Source organism: Microcebus murinus, chromosome 23 (genome assembly GCF_040939455.1).
Source record: "Microcebus murinus isolate Inina chromosome 23, M.murinus_Inina_mat1.0, whole genome shotgun sequence".
Classification (NCBI taxonomy): domain Eukaryota; kingdom Metazoa; phylum Chordata; class Mammalia; order Primates; family Cheirogaleidae; genus Microcebus; species Microcebus murinus.
The window spans coordinates 7,949,344-7,971,132 of record NC_134126.1 but is presented as its reverse complement, the minus strand read 5'-3'; the positions used below and the strand labels follow the sequence as shown (position 1 = coordinate 7,971,132).

General features: G+C 32.3%; 1 protein-coding gene across 3 annotated transcripts in view; it reads right to left on the bottom strand.

Annotated features, from left to right (window-relative positions):
- The window catches only part of BRINP3 (BMP/retinoic acid inducible neural specific 3), a 439,645-nt gene that overhangs the window by 137,483 nt on the left and 280,373 nt on the right, over nucleotides 1-21,789 (bottom strand). For all 3 annotated transcript variants that reach the window (XM_075997012.1, XM_012773900.3, XM_012773895.3), the window contains 2 exons: nucleotides 17,062-17,167; nucleotides 10,927-11,163 (listed from right to left, as the gene is read on the bottom strand). In XM_075997012.1, the coding sequence (XP_075853127.1) occupies nucleotides 10,927-11,163; nucleotides 17,062-17,167 (343 nt within the window). The remainder of the gene's footprint in view (nucleotides 1-10,926; nucleotides 11,164-17,061; nucleotides 17,168-21,789) is intronic.

Sequence of the window (21,789 nt, the reverse complement as noted above, 5' to 3'; positions counted from 1 at the left end):
AAAATGGCACTTCTCCATTTCCTTTGAAATTTGGCTTGGCCATAAATTGTGATGACTGACTGCATGTTGTCCCATCGCTCCATAAGCAGATCACTCAAAACAGTGACATTTCCTTCAGCCTGAGTGAGGACAATGTGAAGTACATGGCTATGCTGTGCTGGACATGTAATGTGAGCAAGAAATGATATTTGTTTGTATCTGAGATCTTGGGGGTTGTTTCTTACTGAAAGCTAATCCTAACTTAAATAGAAATTGGACCCAGAAATGGAGGGGTAGGGTCGTGACGAAAAAGCAAAAGTCCACAGCTGTGGAGTTGACTCTGGATGATGAAGGTGTCAAGGACAATTCAGCAGAGGCTGGAATGAGAATGATGACAATCCATGTTAAGCAGTTGATAAAACAGTTGATAAAACTGTTCCCTGCAGTAACTGGGAAAGAAGATTATGTATACCAATTAAACTCAGATGTCAGAAATTAGAGTGCTAGTTTCTGTTGGTGGCAACTGTCTCTGGGAAAGCATGGCAAGCACCACCCTCCGTCACGGCGGCACATGGCTCCAGACGGCTGCACTCTTAGCCTGGGACCTGGAGTGAGGAGACACAGAGCAGATCTCACAGACAACTCACAAAGGACAAGGGCTAGGAGTGACGTAAAGTGCAATGTCCTAATCCAAAGAGGATTTTGAACTGTGCACTTCTGTAGCATTACTTATATTTCCTGTCTGATATAAGACCTCAAACTCAGAAGAAAAAAGCTGAGTCTGAAAACATGAATGAAAGAGAACAGAGAGACAATGAATGAGGTAGAGTTAGAAGAAGCAACAGCTTCTTAATTCCCAGTGATAAAATAACTCATTTAGTTACAATGGCCAATTAAGATTTAGCACCACAGCAAGGATATATGTGTATGGCCTCCATGCACCTTGTCATGACCATGGAATACATTAATTTGCTGGACACCAGGGAGTATGTCCAACAGAACTTGTGGCACCTAATACATACTCTCAATGGACACCAAAGCACAAGTAAAGGAGTCTTATAAAATCCCATCATTCAAATCAGAGAGGAAGAAGGGAGGAATAAGGTGAAAAAGAAAAGAAAAACAGCATATATGGAAAACATTTAAGACAGACTGTGAATGTGCTATTGACCCAAGGAACTGACTGAACCCAAATAGACAAAAGACCAGTTAATTTTGACATGAGTTATACTGCCAAAGAAACCATGTCTCTGGTTGGAAACCACATGAAGTTTAAAATTTTTGTTCCCAGTGTCTGGGCAGAAAGCAGGCTGAGAAAGGTACTCTCCAGGTATGTTCTCCAATTCTCACCTCCCATGTGGCTAAGGAGGATAATGGAATAGAAAGATCACCCTTATGTCGGAACTTTGGTCCATGAAAGACAGTCAACAAGACAGCTACTCTTAGAAAGAAAAACTGAGGACTCTTCAAAGAACAGTCCCCACTTCCAGGTTAAGGACCTCAAAATATCTTGCCAGTGTGGAATTTCAGAATTGCTCCAAGCTGAAGTTTGTTTTGTGTCCTGTTTTTCTCCTTCTGACTTTCCAGCTTATTGTGTGTGGTTATGCTGACCAATTCTACCTTGGTATATACTATGTCTGGGAGAGATATTAATTATTTGCTTTTCAGTTCCTGCCTTGATATCAAAAGAAACCACATATGGATTTGATGAAGAGGTTGGAAAGCCATGACTGCACTGGACTCAGTAATAGATGTGACTTTTGTTCTGCTTTTCTTGGGGATTAAGTGAATGTGCTCTGCATCTGAGAAGAGAAACAAATTGAATATCTGGTGATCAGAACAGTGCATTGTGTAAAGTCATTAGAACTTTTAAAATATATACATCAGACTCTCTTTCAAGGAAAAAAAAAACTCTCCTTGAAGTAGGGAGAAATAATTTGTTTTGGCCATTGGTATTTTGGCAGGTGTGTCATAAATCATTTTCTGGCTAAAGCTTCAAGACTTAGTGCATGGATAGTTTGCCATGTTTTTCCTTTAACCATGGTGATCACTTTTCCATTTGTGGATTGCTCTGTCAGCTTCAGTCGTAGATAAAGAAGACAGAGCAAAACCACAGCAAACTTGCCATGAACAACTGAGTAAGAAAAAATCTTTAATGTTATAACTCAAAGATTTGGGGAGTTCTTTACTACTGAAAGATTACCTAGCTTGTCCTTAATGATCAACCATCTCAAATTGACTTAAGAGTGAAAGAGATTTATCAGCTCATGTAACTGAAACTCTACAGAAAAGGGAAACTTGAAGCAGAAGTGATTCTACAGGTCACAGATGTAACCAAAGACATATTTTTTTTCTGTCTTGCATGGCTTAAGCAACACTTTATGTTTGCAAGGTGGCTCTCTAATGCTCTTATGACTATTTTCTCCTTTCACATCTAAGAAGAAAAGCTAATAACAGTCTCTGAAGCTATTGGGAAAAATAAGGACTCTTTTCTCTTCCCTATATATCCCCAGGAAATATATTTCTGGGGCTTATTGACCCAATTTTTTATGTGACTTGAGATGATCTTTGCAGCCAGGGAAACGGATTCTTGTGAGAAGCTTGCATTAACCACAGAGCCATTCTGGATCTCAAATATAAGCTCACTCCCATACATTGTGCAAAACTAAAAATGGAATGAGAGTTTCTCAAAGAAAATCTGGGATACTTTATTGTTAGGGAAGGAGAATAAACACTGAGAAGCAAATAGTAGGTTCATATTAAAGATTATAACATGTAAGGTAGATGTTAGTTTAAATTCAAATATATTATTCAGATATACATATTTTCCCTTGACAATGTTCTCTTTCCATTAACTGATGGTGAAACATCAGCTGAGGGGGAAATTGTTTTTGAGAAAGTAAATTAAGAATACTCTACAAAAAATTAATGAGAGAATAGATTGATTTTTAAAAAATAGCTTGTAAATCCAAGCTAACCCAAACTTTACAATACTATAATATGCAATACATTTTGCCTAGAGAGCATTAGAAAGTTTATCTATTTTCAGATGAAATGTCAAAATGGATAGTGTTCTTTAAAAATAACACCTAGACAATTCCCATCACAAGGTGGCCTCGAACTGTCATTCTTGTATCATCAAATAAATATCTTTATGTTTAATAGGACATGATTCTGATAAAGATATATGTTGACAGCATACAATACACCTTAGATTTTCTATAAGCTAAGTGATAAAAATTTTCAAAGAGTAAAGTGTAGTGTCAAAAATTTTCTCAAATACTTGTGCTTGGTATAAACCAAGCCCTTTAGTTTTCCTCCAGGTTATTTCTTGCAAGAATATCATCATATTTCATAATTTATAGCTTGAGTAATTAAGTTTCTCATTCATTCAGAAAATAATTGAGGATAACTTAGAAAATTTGGGGAGAAAATAATGTATTGCCATGTATTTAGTGGTTCTTTATTTTGCTGGAAATTTTGGTAAATGATCACATAATCCTTCTGGTTTAAATCATTTAGATATATGTATCAAACTAAGTACTTCCAGCTTTCTCATTAAGGTGGAATCCTTGATCCAGATTTGAGTAGACATTGTCTCCAAGTAATCGGCAACAAAATTGTTATATTTATCTAATTAAATGTTCTGCACATATGGTTTTTCATTTGGTTACTGCTATTGTTGAGGGTACGTGTGAATTTCATTTCTTTCTGCCTCTATTTTCCATATATCTTTATCCTATATGCTTTTTCTCCATCCCAATAAATTGTACATATATGCCATCAATATTTCTGCTTAAACATTTTTCAGAAAATGTAAAGAATGTCTAAATATATATATATGTACATTTTTACAATCAGAAATTATTTCATGTTGCAAGATAATGAAAAACAGAAATTTAACATTCCCTGACACTTTTATTTGCAGGCTGTTAACAGGTGTATTTTCTAGGACTTTAAACTTATAGAACAAAATGTATCAAATATAATCAAATATAAAACTGGTTTTGCATTCTATGCTAATCCGACCTACTGATTGAATTTTACATGTGGTGAAAATAGGAAACACATATAATTGAAAGGCATTTACAAATAAGTTATCTTGACCTAATAAAATATGCAACTTACTATCTTCCTTTTCTTTGTGGTAACAGTTTGAGACAGCATTCTATATTGTTGTGGTATGCACTCTGATATACTTCATGTTGCTATTATTTCTTAGGAAGAATTTTCTAATTTCAGATGAACATTCTCTTTTAATAAAATAATAAACAAACTGATTTTTCTCAGTTTTAATAAAAATATATTTTACACATGTTAATTATTTGCATTTATTTAATTTTTTAAAGTTAAGTTGAATTAAGCATTTGAAAGTAACCTAAAACTCGATCCCAATTGGTATTATCTCTGGAGTATAACAGGATTTGAATTGCAGGCATATAGGTAAGTATATACAAATTACTATCTCTTGCACCTAAATTCAAGAATCCCCAGCAGAAACATTTAAACAGTGCACTTGCATGTAGTATCCTTGTTTTCCCAACGATCGGGAAAATGAAATAAGCTGGTGCATTTCTTTACCATGATCCTTAGAATAAAGGTTATTAACTCATGGGAGCCTGTGGGTGGTGAGAACATTTTAGAAATATTTTCCCAAAGCAATATCTGCCTCATTACTTCTTATATTTTGTTTATCGCTATGAGGCAAAAAAAAGTGTTTTTTTTCTCAAAAAACTCAAAACTATCAAATGTGCCTGTTCATATATTTTACTAGTTTTGAAAGGAGTCAAATAAAAATAGAATATTTTACCTACTGTTTAGATCCAAGTGCAGATAAATGAATATGGTTTTACTGAAGTTGTAATATACTAAAAAGTTGTTTGAGTTCATTATTTAACCATTTGTACACTGAATTTGATTTTAAACTATGTGTTTTCTAAGATGGATCATAACATTAACAGCAAAGTAGGGTAATTCTTCAAATTAAATATGAATCAGGTAAATATATCAAACCACTGGTTAGAACATTAGAATATTATAATTTTCAACATTGAAAATAGTTTCAGGGAAATTTTACCAGAAAATAAATTTATTCTGCAAATCATTGTTTTCTCAATATTACCATAACTGAATCCAAAAAGATAAAAGCCTTTGGTTCTAAACCTTAGATGGACAGCCCAAATGTGGGATAAGATTTAAAAGTCTGGCTTTTATTAAGACTGGCTTCTACCTAGTACTTCCAAATCTCTGGTTATAGAATATCCCAGATTAATTTTTTTTAACCAATTCACTATAAATTTAAATATATTAACATATAGTGAGCTTTTTAAAATGTTAATTCATTTAATTATTCTAAGATTATGTCCTTTAGATTATTTAGTTGCCAAATGCTTATTTTTTCATTTTTATTAAATGTGCACAACTCAGAGAATTTTTAGAAACCAAACATACCCATGTAGCCAGCCTCTGGATAAGATAATAATAATAATCATGAGATCTTAGCACCAAAAAGGCCTCCCAGATCCTTGTCCATCACAGCAGACCTAGCCTAAGAAAGAGTACCATTGCCCTGGTTTATATTAAATAATAGCACAGATGCCTTTGCTTATTTCATACTTAATGTAGATGGAATCATCTAATATATATTTTGGGGGGTGTGCTATTTGAGAGATTGATTCATATTCTGGACAGAGCATTTAGCTTTATAGAATTCCATCATATAAACACCACAATTTTAATTCTTTTTTTATAGGCATTTGGTAGTGTCCACTTTCAGAGCATGAAGTATAATGTTACTCTCAATATCTTATACATTTTTGTACATTTGTGCTGTTACAAATGTGTGCACATTCTTCTTAGATGTCTACCTAGTAATGAAATTGCTGAGTCTTAAGAAATGATATATTTACCTTTGGTAGATATTACAAAATAATTTTTTTTAAATCAATTTTAATTACATACTCCTTATTATGATGTGAAAGCTTCATTTGTTCCAAATTCTACTTCACTTGTTATTTCTTCCCTCATTTTTTTCCATGTTTTGGGTTTCATTTTAGTCTTTTTGGTAGATGTATACTGACATCATATGCTTATTTGTCTTTTTCTTTTCTTTTTTTCCTTTATTTTCTCATAGTGGAAAATATATGCTTTGTTCTAAAGCTTTTATTGTTGTTATATTTTTATATTTAGATCAGCAATCAATCTGGGACTGATTTTTTCGTGTGGTTTGAAGCAAGAAAGTTTTTTTGTGTTTTTTACACATAGATGCACAAAGACAAAATAATTATTTATTGGCTTGCTTGTTTGTTTCTTGATACTGCTCTTTTGCTTCTCAGTACAGTGTCAGCTTAGACATAGATCTGGAGACTATATATATGCAGATCTTTATCTGGAGACTCTCTTCTATTGTCATATGTTTATTCATAATTTCTTAAAGTTTTTAAGAGTTTTAAATATGAAATATTCTTCCACTTTTTCTTGGCTATATTAGATAAATTGAGTTCCTATTTAAATTCTAGAATTAGCTTGACAATTTCTTATGGAACATAAGCTACAGGATTTATTTTATTGGAATTACACTTAATAGATTTTGGGGGAAGATTTGCTGCTGTTACATACCAAGTCTTTTAGTCCATGAACATGATAACGTCTTTATTCTGGTCTTCCTTATGGTTTCTCAATTATTATTCGTGGTTTTCAGTATAAAGAAATTTTATATCTAATAAAGGACAGTTTTTCATTATATTAACTTAAAGATATTTGATATTTTTGTATTGCTCTCACAAACAAAATCTTTAAAATTTTGTTTTCCTTTGTTTCTAGTACACAGCTGTGGCCATACAGATTATTTTCTATATTGACCTTTTTCACTGCAAACGTGTTATATTGATATTATTCTAAGTTGTTTGTCTTGTGAATATTGCATGTATACAATTACATTATCTCTGAATATGATCATTTTATATTTCCTTACAATAATTATGCTTTGCATTTCTTTTTTTTTTCTTTACCTAATTGCACTGACTAGGAACCTGAGTATACTAAGTACATTAGTACATTTTCAAGAGAAGTTATAAAAATGGACATCATTGTCTCATTTCTGATTTCAGTGAGAAAGTCAAATTTTCACCATTATATGTGAGATTTTAATAGTAAATCTTCATTAATATATGAAAGGCTCCATGAATTCCTAGTTTCCTCAAATACTTTATTTCAGGGTATGTGTGAGTATTAGTTATTTTTCTAAATTTGTTGAGATCTTTACATGATTATATTCTTTTTCTCATTAATGTGATGAATTAATCTGATATATATTTTTAAATAAATTAAACTTAGAATAAATTCTGTATGTTCTCTATATTGTCATTTTTATACATCACTATATTACTATAAATAATTTTGGTTTATATATTATATATTACAAATATATTAATATGTTAATATATTATATAAAAATTTTTGTTATGTATTACATACATTAATTATTAAACAAAAAATAGTATATTATTAGTATTATTATTATTTTAGCCAGTCCTACAGTTTTAGTATTTTACTTAGAATATTTAATTTAAGAAAAGTAGAATATTTAATGTAATAATTTTATTGTGAAATTATATCTGGATCATATTGTGAAATTGATCCAAGGCAATTTATTTAAAAGAAAACCCAATCTTTTCCCTTTACTACATTTATGTATTGACCCAGATGATTTTTCCCATTTTATTCTTTATGGTTTTACTTTTGAGTCATCAAATGTTTTTTATTTGATTTCTTTCTTTCTGATTTTAATTAAATATTTTTTCTATAACTTGGTGGCTATTACAGAAATTATAATATAATTCCTAATTTATTTAAATCTAAAAAAAATTTATCTTTTAATATATGCCAGTATCTTAGAATATTTAGAATTCACTACCCATTATTGAATTATTATCACATATTAAAATCTTTTATATATAATATATATTTCCACATTACATTATAATTATTGTTTTATACAGTTAATATTCACTTATATTTATTTACATATTTGCTACGTCTAGTGTTCATCTTCTTTTTTGCATTTCCATGTTTTCATCTGGGATTCCTTGTTTGAACACATCTTTATATCACCTTCACATTTCAAAATATTGTAGAGTTGTATATAATTCTAGATAGATTATTATGTACTTTTAACACTTGAATGATATAAAGCGCTATTTTTTTTATAAGTCATGATTAAGTTTATTGTTACTCCATTGGAGTAATTTTTTTTCACTAGTTATATTGAAGAATTTTTTTCTCTATGCCTATCCATGGTTTCTTTCTAACTATCTTGCTTTGTGTTTGCTAAACATTTTTAATCTATAGGTTAAATCTGTATGCTTTCAGTTAAAACTGTTGTATCCAGTCCTTTCATACTGTGTGTGCCATTTTTCCCTCCACTACTACTGTGCCTCGAATGAAACATATGTTAGAACTTTATGTATACCTCACATGGCTGTTATACTACTACTCAATATTTTGTCACTGCTTTCCTCATTGCTTCCATTGCTGTATATTTTAACCCATCTTCATGTTCACAAATTCTGTCATACCTTGTGCCAAAACTTCTACTGAAATAAATCTTTGAGTTATTGGTTTCAGATATTGTATTTTTATGCTCTAGAATCACTTTTAATCTAGTTTTATGGATTTCAAATCTCTGGCGAAAGTTTTGATGCTTTCATCTACTTTATTCTTCTTTCCTTCATTTTTTGAACATATTAATGATATTTATCTGAAAATCTTTCCTGATCATTTCAATATCTAGATCATATTGCTTCCACTGTCTGGTTGCTTTTCTCTGATATTGTCCATACGGTCTTGTCTGCTCACATATGTTATGAATTAGAGTTTTATGCACATGATACATAAAATTAACTACCGTGGTTTTAGAGAATGCTTTCATCCTCAAGAGGTCACCTCTCAATTATGTAATAAACACTATTAAATTATTTAATAAACAATCATTTAAAAAGAACTAAGAATTGACTCCTTAGGATCAGGATTTAAGTTATACCAGTGCTGGGTTTTAGTAGGATTCTATGTCTGATTCCTCCCTCTTCTTAGGGTGTGGTCCTTGAGCACTTTTAATTAAGGATCTGATGAGTATTTGCTAGTACAGGCTTGCAAAACTGCAGAATATTCCATTCTACCAGTCTATATTTTTATTAGTTTAACTATTTAACCACCTGCCACATGTTCATTTATTAAAAATAAAGCAAATGTTTCAAAGTAGAGACAGGCCATACATGTAAGACTGCTTAAGTCCCCAATTATATTAATTTAATCTTATTTGACTACAAATTTTTCTTATGTTTTCTCTATCCTGAAGTAGCAGCATTTTCCAGGGGAGAATCATCAATTCCCACCCAGCCTTAAAATCTGCCTTATATTGATAAATGTGACCCAAAGAAAGGCAGCTGTAGAACTGCAGTGTCAATTCATTATTCCCTCTAGGATCTTCCACCCTTGGGTGTTTTGTTGTTAAGCTCTTCTTTCTTCTCGGGGAGATCTTTCCTTATTGCCTTTTTTCATTTCATTACAAACTGAAAAATTATAACTATACATATTAATAAGGTGCAATTTTATTTCATTATATATGTATATAATGTCAAATTACTAAATGAAGCTAATTAACATATCTGTCATCTCAAATGCTTATATTTTATGGTGAGAATATTTGAAGTGTATGCTTTTATCAATTTTTAAACATTGAGTGCATATTTATTACCTATAGGCCACATGCTGTGCAATAGATTTCAAAAACTCATTCCTGTTATCTAACTGAAACTTTGTAACATCTGACCACCATCTCCCTGTTCCCCCCACCTCCCATCCTCTGCTAGCCACCATCCTGAACTCTGCATCTTTGAGTTTAATAGTTTTTACACACTATTTTGCTTAAAATATATCTTAAGAAAAACCAACATCTACTAACTTTTCCTAAATCTATTTACCTAACTTTTCACTCTATAATTTGGTGGTTCTTCCAAACAAAATGCTAGTATTTTGTTGAAACCATCAATTTTGTTTTTTCTTCTCTGAAAAACACTTTTGTTACTTTTTAAGTATGTATGGTTAAGTGAATCACCAGAAGAATTATAACATTGAAGCATAAGAATCTCTCTGCTTAGCAGTTAAACCTCTTTGCCTGTGTGAAAAATAGTCATGCCCAACTCTTTTAACTAAATTCTGCATAATTATACTCACTACACTGCTGGGATTTTAATTACTGTTTTATCATGAATTATTATATAGGCCCCTATCAATATTTGTATTTTTATGTTGAAGCATCCTTTAAACTTTTGTTCTTTAAGTTTTAGTGCTTTATAAAATGTAGACAATTACAGGTTATGCAGCCGATAAGCATATATTTGAAAACACATATATGCACTTACAAATTTAAGAAGTAACAAAACAAAAACTCACAAAACACTATTAAATAAAAATTGATCTAAGTCTAATTATAAAAATAGGTAGTTAAGTGAAGGTAAGCACTCATGAGAATTATATTAAGGTAAACAAGGTATATAACAAATGCTATCTACATTTTGCTTCACAGGGGAAACATCCGGGCCACCAGAAAAGTACAGAGAGGCATCAGAGTATCAGATAATAAATTATAAATTCTTGCATTGAGAAAGGCAAGAACTTTCTTTATTAAATGCCTAATACACTGATTTAAGAGCAGGCTAGACTGTAATGCCAATAGTACATAACAATATACACAACATCATTTATTCTTTTAGCAAAATACTGAGTAAGCAGTAATAAAAGCAATATAAATGTCCACTTGAAAGAAGAATAAAAAATAATGACCCTTCCAACCATGTAACAGTATTTTCGAAAAGAGTAATATGGCCTATGCCACATTTTTTCTTTTTTGCCAAAGTTTAAAAAATGTTTTATTAAAATATGTCTTACCTGATTCCTCAAAGTCACTGTTGTAGGCTTTCCAGGTTTCAGTTATTCGAAGAAGATTCTCTTCCATGGCTTGAATGTCCATGGAGGGGCAGTTGCATTCTGGATATTTGGGACCACACTGGCACCAGCAGTCATTGTCCTTGCAGATAAATTCTCCCTCTGAATTGCAAGCGATGTAGCTCAAAGCCGCTTGTACGAAACGTTCCTGAAGATAGTCTGGAAGGAGTACTTGAAGCCCTTGAAGAACAAACCAATCAATCAGACAAGTTTCCTTTGTTAAAGAAAAAAGTAAAATACTTATTTATAATACTCAATGAAAAGAAAAATTTTAAGATAGTAAATTAGAAATTTATGCATTTTTGAAACTCTCATTACAAATGTATATAAATTTACAATATTGCAAATATTTATAATTCTTTCAACATATGCTGATTTCATGAATATGGGATTTCAGAAAAGGAGCTGATTAATCATGAAAATAACTAATACCTTAGACTATCAGATTTGTTTGTTAAATTTATTTGGTTGTCTCTGGTGTCATGATAAGAATATTTTGTTATTTTTTACATAATATAGATAGAGCCTATCTTTCTATATCTTTGAAAATACACACACAAATTTATTTTCCACCAGTTGATTTCACATGGTTTTCAATATTTTTGCTTTCCTTTCAGACTGTCAGCCCACATCAACATAGATATAATAGGCTGTTACTTATTAAGGTTGCTGATAAGGTTTCTCTCATGCCATTAACAACACATAGCTCCTGTAATTCTGCTATTCAGGAGAGAATACTAAGACTGGCTACAGGGGAGCAGATGGGCTGATTTAGTCATTTCACAGTTCATTTCCTTGTCATGTACAGAGACAGCCCTTGTGATATAGCTCACTATTTTCTACGTGCAAGTTTGGTAAAGTCCCTATCTCTTAAGAAAAATATCAAAAAGTTTGTAAAATTAATATTCGTGGTTCTCAAAGGGGTATAACATTTATTATTATATTTCAAGAAAAAATATGGTTATAATTTTAGCATTTCTTGCTACATTAGAAAACTTATCCAAAAGGTTGAAGATTCAAACTAATTATTTTAGGTAAAAATAAACATAAAACCAACGGAAATTTTGGCAACACCAAATTGCTATTTACCACAAAATTTAATCTAATTTTTGCATGTTTTATTTCAAAGAAAAAAATCAATATTTTGACCCTTGACTATTATCTATGAGATTGATTTAATAAAAATCATAGATAAACATTTAGAGAAAAATTTACTTTGCAAGTATCATAACAATTATATCTATATACTCTCCCATATATTTATTGATCAAGAAAAGTACTCTTAGAATTTATATATTTACTTTTTAATTACTTTTTATTTCATATGTAATAAAAAATATTTACTGAAGACGATAGTGCTTTTGTTGAAATATGGAAGGCTCCGAGAAATAATTTGGGGAGGAATGATTGGTGGCAAGAGAGGATGAGTTCAGTTTTAGACATACAAGCATTTCTGCTTGTGATACATACATACATTGCTAAAAGGAGTATACATGCATTCTGTAAAACTAAATAAAAAAAATAAAGATTTTCTGAAAAAGAGGTTTAGCTTTGAGTAGACAGACAACTAGAACAGTGTCATTTTATAACCAGCCACCCACATACGTAATAATTGATCCTAGGGAAATAACTTAGACTTCGCTGGCAGGCAACTCAGAGTGGCTGGGGCCATCCAGAGGAATTTCTTAAGAGAGGCACAGAAACGAGAGTAGAAACACTTGGCTATCATTAGAGCAGGCTGACTTGGCGCTGAGACCATGCTTACGGAAGCCTGTCCTGAGCCCCCGCATCTACTGCCAAAGCCAGGATGTGAGGTGGGCAAATGCTGCAAGCTGAGAACCAAAGAGAAAACATGGATGTTTCCAGTGTGAGAGGGCTAGTGTGTTTTGAGCCAAATTTCTCCTCGGGAATACTAGAAAAAACGAGATAAGATATTTAAAATAATCTGTCTGAAGTAATCAGAAGGCCAAAAAGGAAATGAGAATGTGTGGGCTAACAGGACAAGAACAGAATCTCCAGGGAGTGAGCCCAGTATTGGCCATATTATTTCTCTCAGGGTTCTGTCCAAAAACAAAGCAAACACAGATGCTAAGGCAGCCATGGTGCATTCCTCAGGATTTATAGATACCCAGTGGGCTACACACTCACAGAGTTAAGAAAACAAAACAAAACAAAATAAAAAAATAAACATACACACAAAAAACACTAGCCTTCACCAGATCTGACGATTAGTTTCAAATGGCTCAATTAAAAATGAATTAAGACACTACTGGAAGAAAAGCAAATATTGTCTGAAGGAAAATACATCATTAATAATCTAAAATTATTTTTACAAACTTTCATACACAACAGAATTCAATAAAAATATAATGAGCCTACAAAAGGACAAGGAACAATTCAGATGATATCAAAAGTAAACTACAAATTATTTTCAATCATGTGATCAAAAATCAAATGAAAAAAAGAAAATTTTGGAAAAGAGCTAGAAATCATAATAATCATCAAATGGACATTTTGCAAATAAAAATGCATAAATTGTAATTAAGTAAATGATGAATTTAACAAGACAGACATTGAAGAGATAATGAATGAACTGAAATATGTCAGAAGAATATATTGAAAGAGAGTAATAAAAAGGCAAAAGTATATAAAATACAGAAAATATCATAAAAGATATATATATGTACATAATATATATGTGTGTATATATATATATATATCACATGATGGAAAGGTCTAAAACAGTGGTCCCCAATCTTATTGGCACCAGGGACAAGTTTCATGGAAGACAATTTTTCCTTGGATGGTGGCGGGTGGAGGGGGTATAGGGGACCAGGGAGGAGGGACTTGGCAGCAGACGCCAGGGGTTGGGGACCACAGGTCTAAAATATATTTAGTTGTAACCCAAAGTGAGAGTAGAGAAAGGAGAGGAGAGAAAAGAAAGAAGCAATATTTGGTGAATAAATATAAAATAATTTTAGAAAATTTATGACAGACCTCAGGAAAATTGTAAAATAAATTTCATCACATAAACACATGCTATGGCAAGACAAACAGCTAAATTAAATAACCAGTGAATCTGTGTTCTTCAGTGTTCTGCAGTGTTTTGCTCATATATTAAAACTATATAAAATAGTTTTGAAAAACTAAGTACTCACTTAGACATGACTAAGTTGCCATTTAAAATTTTCATCACACATTAAATGGCCCAAAGTAGGTAAATTCTGTTGCATTATAAGTATGCAGATTTCAAATAAAAGTATTATATCATATTCACATATGTACCAATGAAATCTAATCCTGGTGATTTGGCAATTAATGCATCATTTAGAAGTAATATTTGAATAAAATACAATAAATTATAGGTACTTAAGTATGAAAATATACACAAATATATTCTCTCCTAAAGTCATAATTTCATTCCACTATCCCTCAATATTTTGTTTAAATATATTAATAATATATATTTATTCATAAGCATCTTTCCTTAATCATGGCCATATTTATTTCTTTTCTACAGAAAATAAATAACTTGAAAGGTATATATGTGCATATATGTATTTCCTGAAAACATAAATAATTTAAAATATCATAGCATAAAGTATACCATATGATTTTTGGATAATGAACATTATAGATAAATATTTCTGGCATAAATTATCATAACAATCACTAATAATATACAATTCAATAAAATTAAATTTGTTATATGTATCGAAAAAAAAATTTTAAACAAATTTTCCTGGATAGATCTTGTTGACCCCATCCTCCGAAGTGAGGTATCACAAAAACAGAAGAATAGGCTCAATATGTACTTGCTATCAAATTGGCACTAACTGATCAACGCTATGGTGCACGCATGGTAATAATATTCTCCAGGGATTAGGGGGTTGGGGTGGGTGAACTCACAACTAATGGACTTGGTGAGCATTGTAGGGGGGAAAAGGCACACCTCAAATCATAGTTTGGGAGTGGCAAACTCATAACATGTAACAAAAATGTTTGTACTCCCATAATATCCTGAAATAAATAAGTAAATGAACAAACAAGCAAATCTAATCAGCTTATTGAGAACACATGACTTTAATTAATGGATAGGTATTTTGTTGTTAATTAGGTTTTTCTCTTGACTAGAATGACAATTTGGCATAAATTATTTTTCTACTTTTCATCTTATATGTGTAAGCACTGAGAAAATATGTTCCAATAAATCAATAAAAGGGAACAGAAGTCTATATCATCCATATCTATATTTATCCATAGAACCAAATATCTAACTAGCTATCTAAGTAATTATGAAATGCACAAGGATATACTGTGGTACCTTAATAAAAAATTCTTCAGTTACACCAGCTTTTGCAATTGCCCCATACAGTGACCCTAGATTTTTTATACCCTTCAAAGGAATGTGCCATGGTTACACTAATCCAGAATTGGTGAGTTGTTTGCATTCTTTTGTCGAGTAAAGAAGGGCTACTATGAAAGGTGAAGTTGAAAAGGTGAAGCAACATGATATTGGAGTACAGGTACAGATCAAATATAAGAAAGAGTATGTGGAATATTGAGGGTCTTGAAATTGATTCTTTAATATTTTTTTAAAAGAGCTTTGTACCCACAGGTGCATAAAATAAGGTTACAATAGCAATTAAATATACTAGCCTGTAAAGTACAAAAAAGTGAAAGGTAGAGATGCAGTTTTCTGAGTTACTCATATTAATTGAGAAGAGTAAAAATAATAATTATACAAAAGGAAATTGTTGCTTCATTTGTTCCTTGTGTTAGTTTTTTTTTCAAGAGAGATAGAAAGCTGAGGGTGTTTTCATAATAATATAATATTATTTTGAAAACTGAACACAGAAATCCACAGACAAAATCAATATATTTTATAAATAAATCATTTTATAACAAACCAATTGAAATAAACAAATACATTGGTATAAATGTTTGTTATCCTTTTTGATCAAAGTTAATGTTCTGATGGAAAGTTAATCCATACATTAAAAAGGAGTAGGTAGTAGAGAATTACAAGTAACATTGGTAGATAGCAATTATATTTAAATTAGAGAAAATAGTTCAATACAATAAAATCTAAAATTGATGTTGATAAATTGAATAGTATTTAAAGCATTAAATATTGAAATACTTTGTAATTTTTATATAATTCAAAATAAATGGCATTCATTTATTATTTAGCATAAATTTAAACAACTCAATTCTGTTACATTTTTCAAGATTGAAAAGTTGAGAAAAGATGTTATGATTTCTGGAACTTTTAATCATTTTTATGTAAAACTGTATAATGTAAATATAATTCTAACTTATGCAATTCAAAAAGGTATACTGGAGAATAACAACTTAAATTACCTCTTTGATCAGTCAACTTAATTTAGAAAATAAGTATCATCACAATGCCTTTTCTGAACTTGTTCAATTAGTAATGTTTAAATATGTGTATTTATATCCCGTTCCTGACTGTGTGAATGAGCAAGTGTGCAAATGCACACCTATAACCATTTTGGGGTGCGTGTGTCTTTGTTAAATGTTATTATGAATAAAATACTCTCTACTGAATTATCTAATAAAATATGATAATAGGAAAAATAGCAAAATATTATTATAGAATCTATCTTTAAAATGAAAATAATATAAATGTATTTTGTTAATATATTCCTAAGTACATTTCTATTTATCAGAAGACAGATGTAGCCTTGACTGCTACATTAACTTAAATTTAAAATGTCAACAGTAGGTACAACTTTTATAAGAAAAAGTCAAAGCTCAGCTAAGCCTATGAAGAAATTGTTACATATTGAAACAACATGATTACTAGATGTAAGAAAAATATTATCAGAATAAATTTTTAATTGCTATATATTACCTAATTTGAGAAGAAAAATGAATTTTCATATTTTTATCTGATCTAGAATGTTTGTGTTAGTTAAAATTATGAAATTAGCCTTTTACAAGAGATTTTACAGCCAGTGTTGTATATATAGCTAATTTTTCAAAAAACAGAAATCACAACTGGGTAATTGTCATCCAGGCTTATAAAGAATTAATGAAATTTTACCTACATACCTTGTAACTGAATCTTATTCTCAGGACTCTGAACCAGAACAGAACTGACAGAATCTAGGTTGTCATAGTTACTGCAGCCAAGAGGACCCGTCCTTGTTTCTGTTACCTGACGAACAAAACATCAACTTGATTATATAAATCAAACTTTACAATGTCCTTTTGGTTCATTGTAGTTGTCACACACTAATATTATTCGTTTGACGGTAAATATCACTGAAAGGTCTAGGATCTGATACACACCCGCAATACACACACCTAAGCACAGAGGAGAACAATAACTCCCTTTGTCTTCAAATCCATTTTCTTTCCTTTGGTCAGGCATAAATCTCCTAGGAAGATAATAGAAACCCTCTTTGGTCAAAAGCATAACTCATATAAGTCACTAATTTTACCCAAGATATAACAAGGGCACATTTCTTAAGTTGAAGAAAAATTGTTTGCGTTTGTTTTTCATCAAAAAATCAGCCATCAGCCAGGCTACTGTCTTGAAAGCTGATTTTATTATTTTATCCTGCTACTTAAAAATCTACAAAGTTTCCCTCTTTTAAAACGGTTTGAGAGTCTAAACTCTCTGGCTTCCATCTCTCCCACTTCTCCCCAGCAGGGAGGTTCCCTCCATGCCCAGCTAGACATTCTGCATTTATGCCTCTGCCTACACAGCATCCTCCACCCCACAGCACGTGGACTAGAGAGACCAATGTTCTCAGTTTTGACTAGTTGATTTTATCAATCCTCAAGATTAAGCTCGTATTCAAACAGCTACACAAAGTAGTCTCGGATCATTTCCACCTGTATTATTTTACTGTTTCTATACAATATTGGTTTGCAGTGCACAGGTTTAATACTTAATTATGGAATCTCATATGTAGACTGGTTTTTCTACGGCTGTCTTGAGATGCATAGTATCAGGAGATGAGGAGACTACGTTTAGTGGATTATATGAGACTGAAAATTTATCCTGAAGATAATTAAAAAACAACAACAACAACAACACATTTTAAAGCAGAGCAGTATTGTAATGATCTTTAGGTTTGTAACAAGATATTCTCTTCTCAATAACAAGAATGGTCTTTGCAAAGCACAATTCAGATCATCTTATTTCACTTTTTACAACCCTGTAATGACTTCCCATTTCACTCGGGGTAAAAGCTAGAACCTTATCTAGAACTAGAAAGAAGCCATATTTTCCAGCTCCCTGTACCTATCCAAACTCATCTGCTCTCTTCTTTTCCTTATTTACTCAGCCCCCACCCCACTGGCTTCTTTGCTGGATCTCGAACACACTAGGCATCCTCCTACCTGAGGTCTTTGACTTGCTGTTCCAGTATCTGCGATGCTTTTCCTCAAAATATTTTCTAGCTTATACCTTCACTTCCTTTAAGTCTTTGCTCAAATATCATCTTCTTAGGTCTACTTAAAATAACCTAAAGTGAATACCTCTACCTCTTCCAACCATATATTTTTCCTTCCGACCTGGTTCTTTTTTTTATCACAGTAGTTATCAGTTTCTAACATGCTTTTTAATTTATTCATTTATCCTGATTACTTGAAACCTTCCAATAAAAGGTTTCAAATCTGTCATCAAAAGGTGACAAATCTGTTCCTGATTCTATAACTGACAATTTATGTGAATTGTGTTTTACTCCACAAGTGTAAGGAATGTTGTCTAGTTTTGCTCATTCACGTCGAAATAGAACATATCAGGTTCTTGTGTAAGTCCACGGACAATGATTAAGAGAGGAGGCAGCATGAGGGAAAACCTCCCAGCGCGAAGCAAGAACAACAAGGCCAAGATTGATACCATAAAAGCATAATCTCAGCAATGACAGTAAGATTTATCTGAAGAACATATATTATGAAAGACGATTGGAAATAGCAAGTCTATGAAACGCTGAAAATGAACATTGATGGAGGGAAGGAAAAGCCATTGAGGTTTCTAGCATGAGTGATAACACTGAGATATGGAGTAACAAAACTCCACGGCCAAGTACATGGAAGGGAGCACAGTTCTGAACGTGCTGACCTGTTTGATGGAATCATTTAATACAAGGAGTGACGACAGTACAAGTCTATGTCCTAGAAGTATGTAGGACTATTAATGTGGGAGTCACCAACTTCTAGGCAATAATCAAAGACAAGGAAACAGACATAACAGCTTAGATGCATTGAGTGTGTGTTTAATTTGTCTCATCACAACTCCATCATATTTTCTAAATAATAAATCCTTTGTCGTAACCAAGACTGACTGTGAGTGCATAACAACAGCGACGTGGTTTTTCATGGCCAAGACATTGCTTTCTCCCTAACACCACACCAATTTTGGGTTTCCCTACGTGCTGTCTCCCAGCGATGATACCAAATACAACTTATTTTGTTCAGGGAAATGATTTCTAGTGTAGATATGATATGTGTTTCTATATAATTATAGTAAAAAAGAAATAATTAACAGAATAATGGCAAAAGGAGGATTAATGGCCTCATAGGAAATACTTATGATTTAAAGTAATTTAAATCTTCATTTTATCCTGTCATGTAGTTTAACTACTGTCCCCCGACACACACAGACATATATCACAATAATATAAACATCCATACATGCCATTTGAAGGAAAATTTCTAAATAACATTGGCATTAAGCACACACTCATTGACATAGGAGATCTTGGAAACTGGAAGGTAATCTAACACTTCACCCTTAAAAGAGAATAGTGTTACTTTTTCTCATTACGAGTCTCTTGTATTTAGTTACTGTGTTCTTGAAAATAAATGTAAGAAAATTTAATAATATAAATAAATTTCAAAAAGAATTGAATCACTTTATATCTCTTTATTGCTTTACTCTCTCATCTTTCATTATATACAATAATAAAAATTTGGCATATTGTCCCTATAATTTTATTTTTTCTCTATCCTTCACACCTGAAGTCATTGATCACTGTCAGATTTAATGTTAAAATGTACATATTATATGAAACAAATCTATTTTTCAATTTCATTATATTTAAGGACTTTATATGTCTTACTAATGTTTTTTTTTTTTTTGCTTATTCACAGATTTTTTTTTTATTGCGGCATATGATGGGGGTACAGATTTTAAGGTTTCAATAAATGCCCTTTCCCCCCTCCACCCACAAGTCTGAGTCTCCAGCATGACCATCCCCCAGACGGTGCACATCTCACTCATTATGTATGTATACACCCACCCCCCGCCCCCCTGCCCAATACCCTATTACTGTAGTAGCTATGTGTCCACTTGGGTGCTGCTCAGTTAATACCAGTTTGCTGGTGAGTATATGTGGTTCTTGTTTTTCCATTCTTGGGAAACTTCACTTAGTAGTATGGGTTCCAGCTCTAACCAGGAAAACATAAGATGTGCTATATCACTGTTGTTTCTTAGAGCTGAATAGTACTCCATGGTATACATATACCACATTTTATTAATCCATTCTTGGATTGATGGGCACTTGGGCTGCTTCCACAGCCTTGCAATTATGAATTGTGCTGCTATAAACATTCGAGTGCAGGTGTCTTTTTTGTAGAGTGTCATTGGATCATTTGGATAGATGCCCAGTAATGAGATTGCTGGATCAAATGGCAGATTCACTTGTATCACTTTAAGATATCTCCAAATTGCTTTCCACAGAGGTTGAACTAGTTTGCAGTCCCACCAGCAGTGTAGGAGTGTTCCTCTCTCTCCGCATCCACGCCAGCATTTGTTGTTCGGGGTCTTTTTTTTTTTTTTTTTTTGAGACAGAGTCTCGCTTTGTTGTCCAGGCTAGAGTGAGTGCCGTGGCGTCAGCCTAGCTCACAGCAACCTCAAACTCCTGGGCTCGAGTGATCCTTCTGCCTCAGCCTCCCGAGTAGCTGGGACTACAGGCATGCGCCACTATGCCCGGCTAATTTTTTTTTTATATATATATCAGTTGGCCAATTAATTTCTTTCTATTTATAGTAGAGACGGGGTCTCGCTCTTGCTCAGGCTGGTTTTGAACTCCTGACCTTGAGCAATCCGCCCGCCTCGGCCTCCCAAGAGCTAGGATTACAGGCGTGAGCCACAGCGCCCGGCCTGTTCGGGGTCTTTTTGATAAAGGCCATTCTCACTGGAGTTAAGTGATATCTCATTGTGGTTTTGATTTGCATTTCTCTGATGATTAGAGATGTTGAGCACTTAGTAAATATGTCCATAGTTGTTTTTAAAAATAACAAAATTAACAAAATAAAAAGAAAAAACCCAAATTACTGTAGAGATGCTAACTCTGTCAAAAATGAACTATGTGGATGTACTGCCAATAGCTTAGACTTTTGATTATCAGCTAATATATGAAAGTCTGATTCAGGAGTCTCCATATATAATGCATGAAAGTCGGGGTTATTCAACAGCTAAACATAAAACTGATAAGGCTGACAATAATCCATTACTGACAGCAATCAGGGTTTTGAGAAAGAATATGCATAATGAAAAAATGTTTTAATTTATTTATTTTAATCATTTCCTTTTGAAACAAGGAAACATAGCCCTTAGAACACAAGGATTTCTTCTAAGAGGTGTTATCTTGGGTTGTGGCAGAATGTGAATACCGTTTAGAAAAAATGATGTGTGTTTCAGGGTTTGAGGAGCTAAAGGGGAGCTGTTAAGTGTATAGAGGGAAAGTACAGCTCAACCACCTCTTAAAAATTTATTTACGGCAGGTTTGTCATCTTAGTATGACAAATCTGTTCCTGATTCTA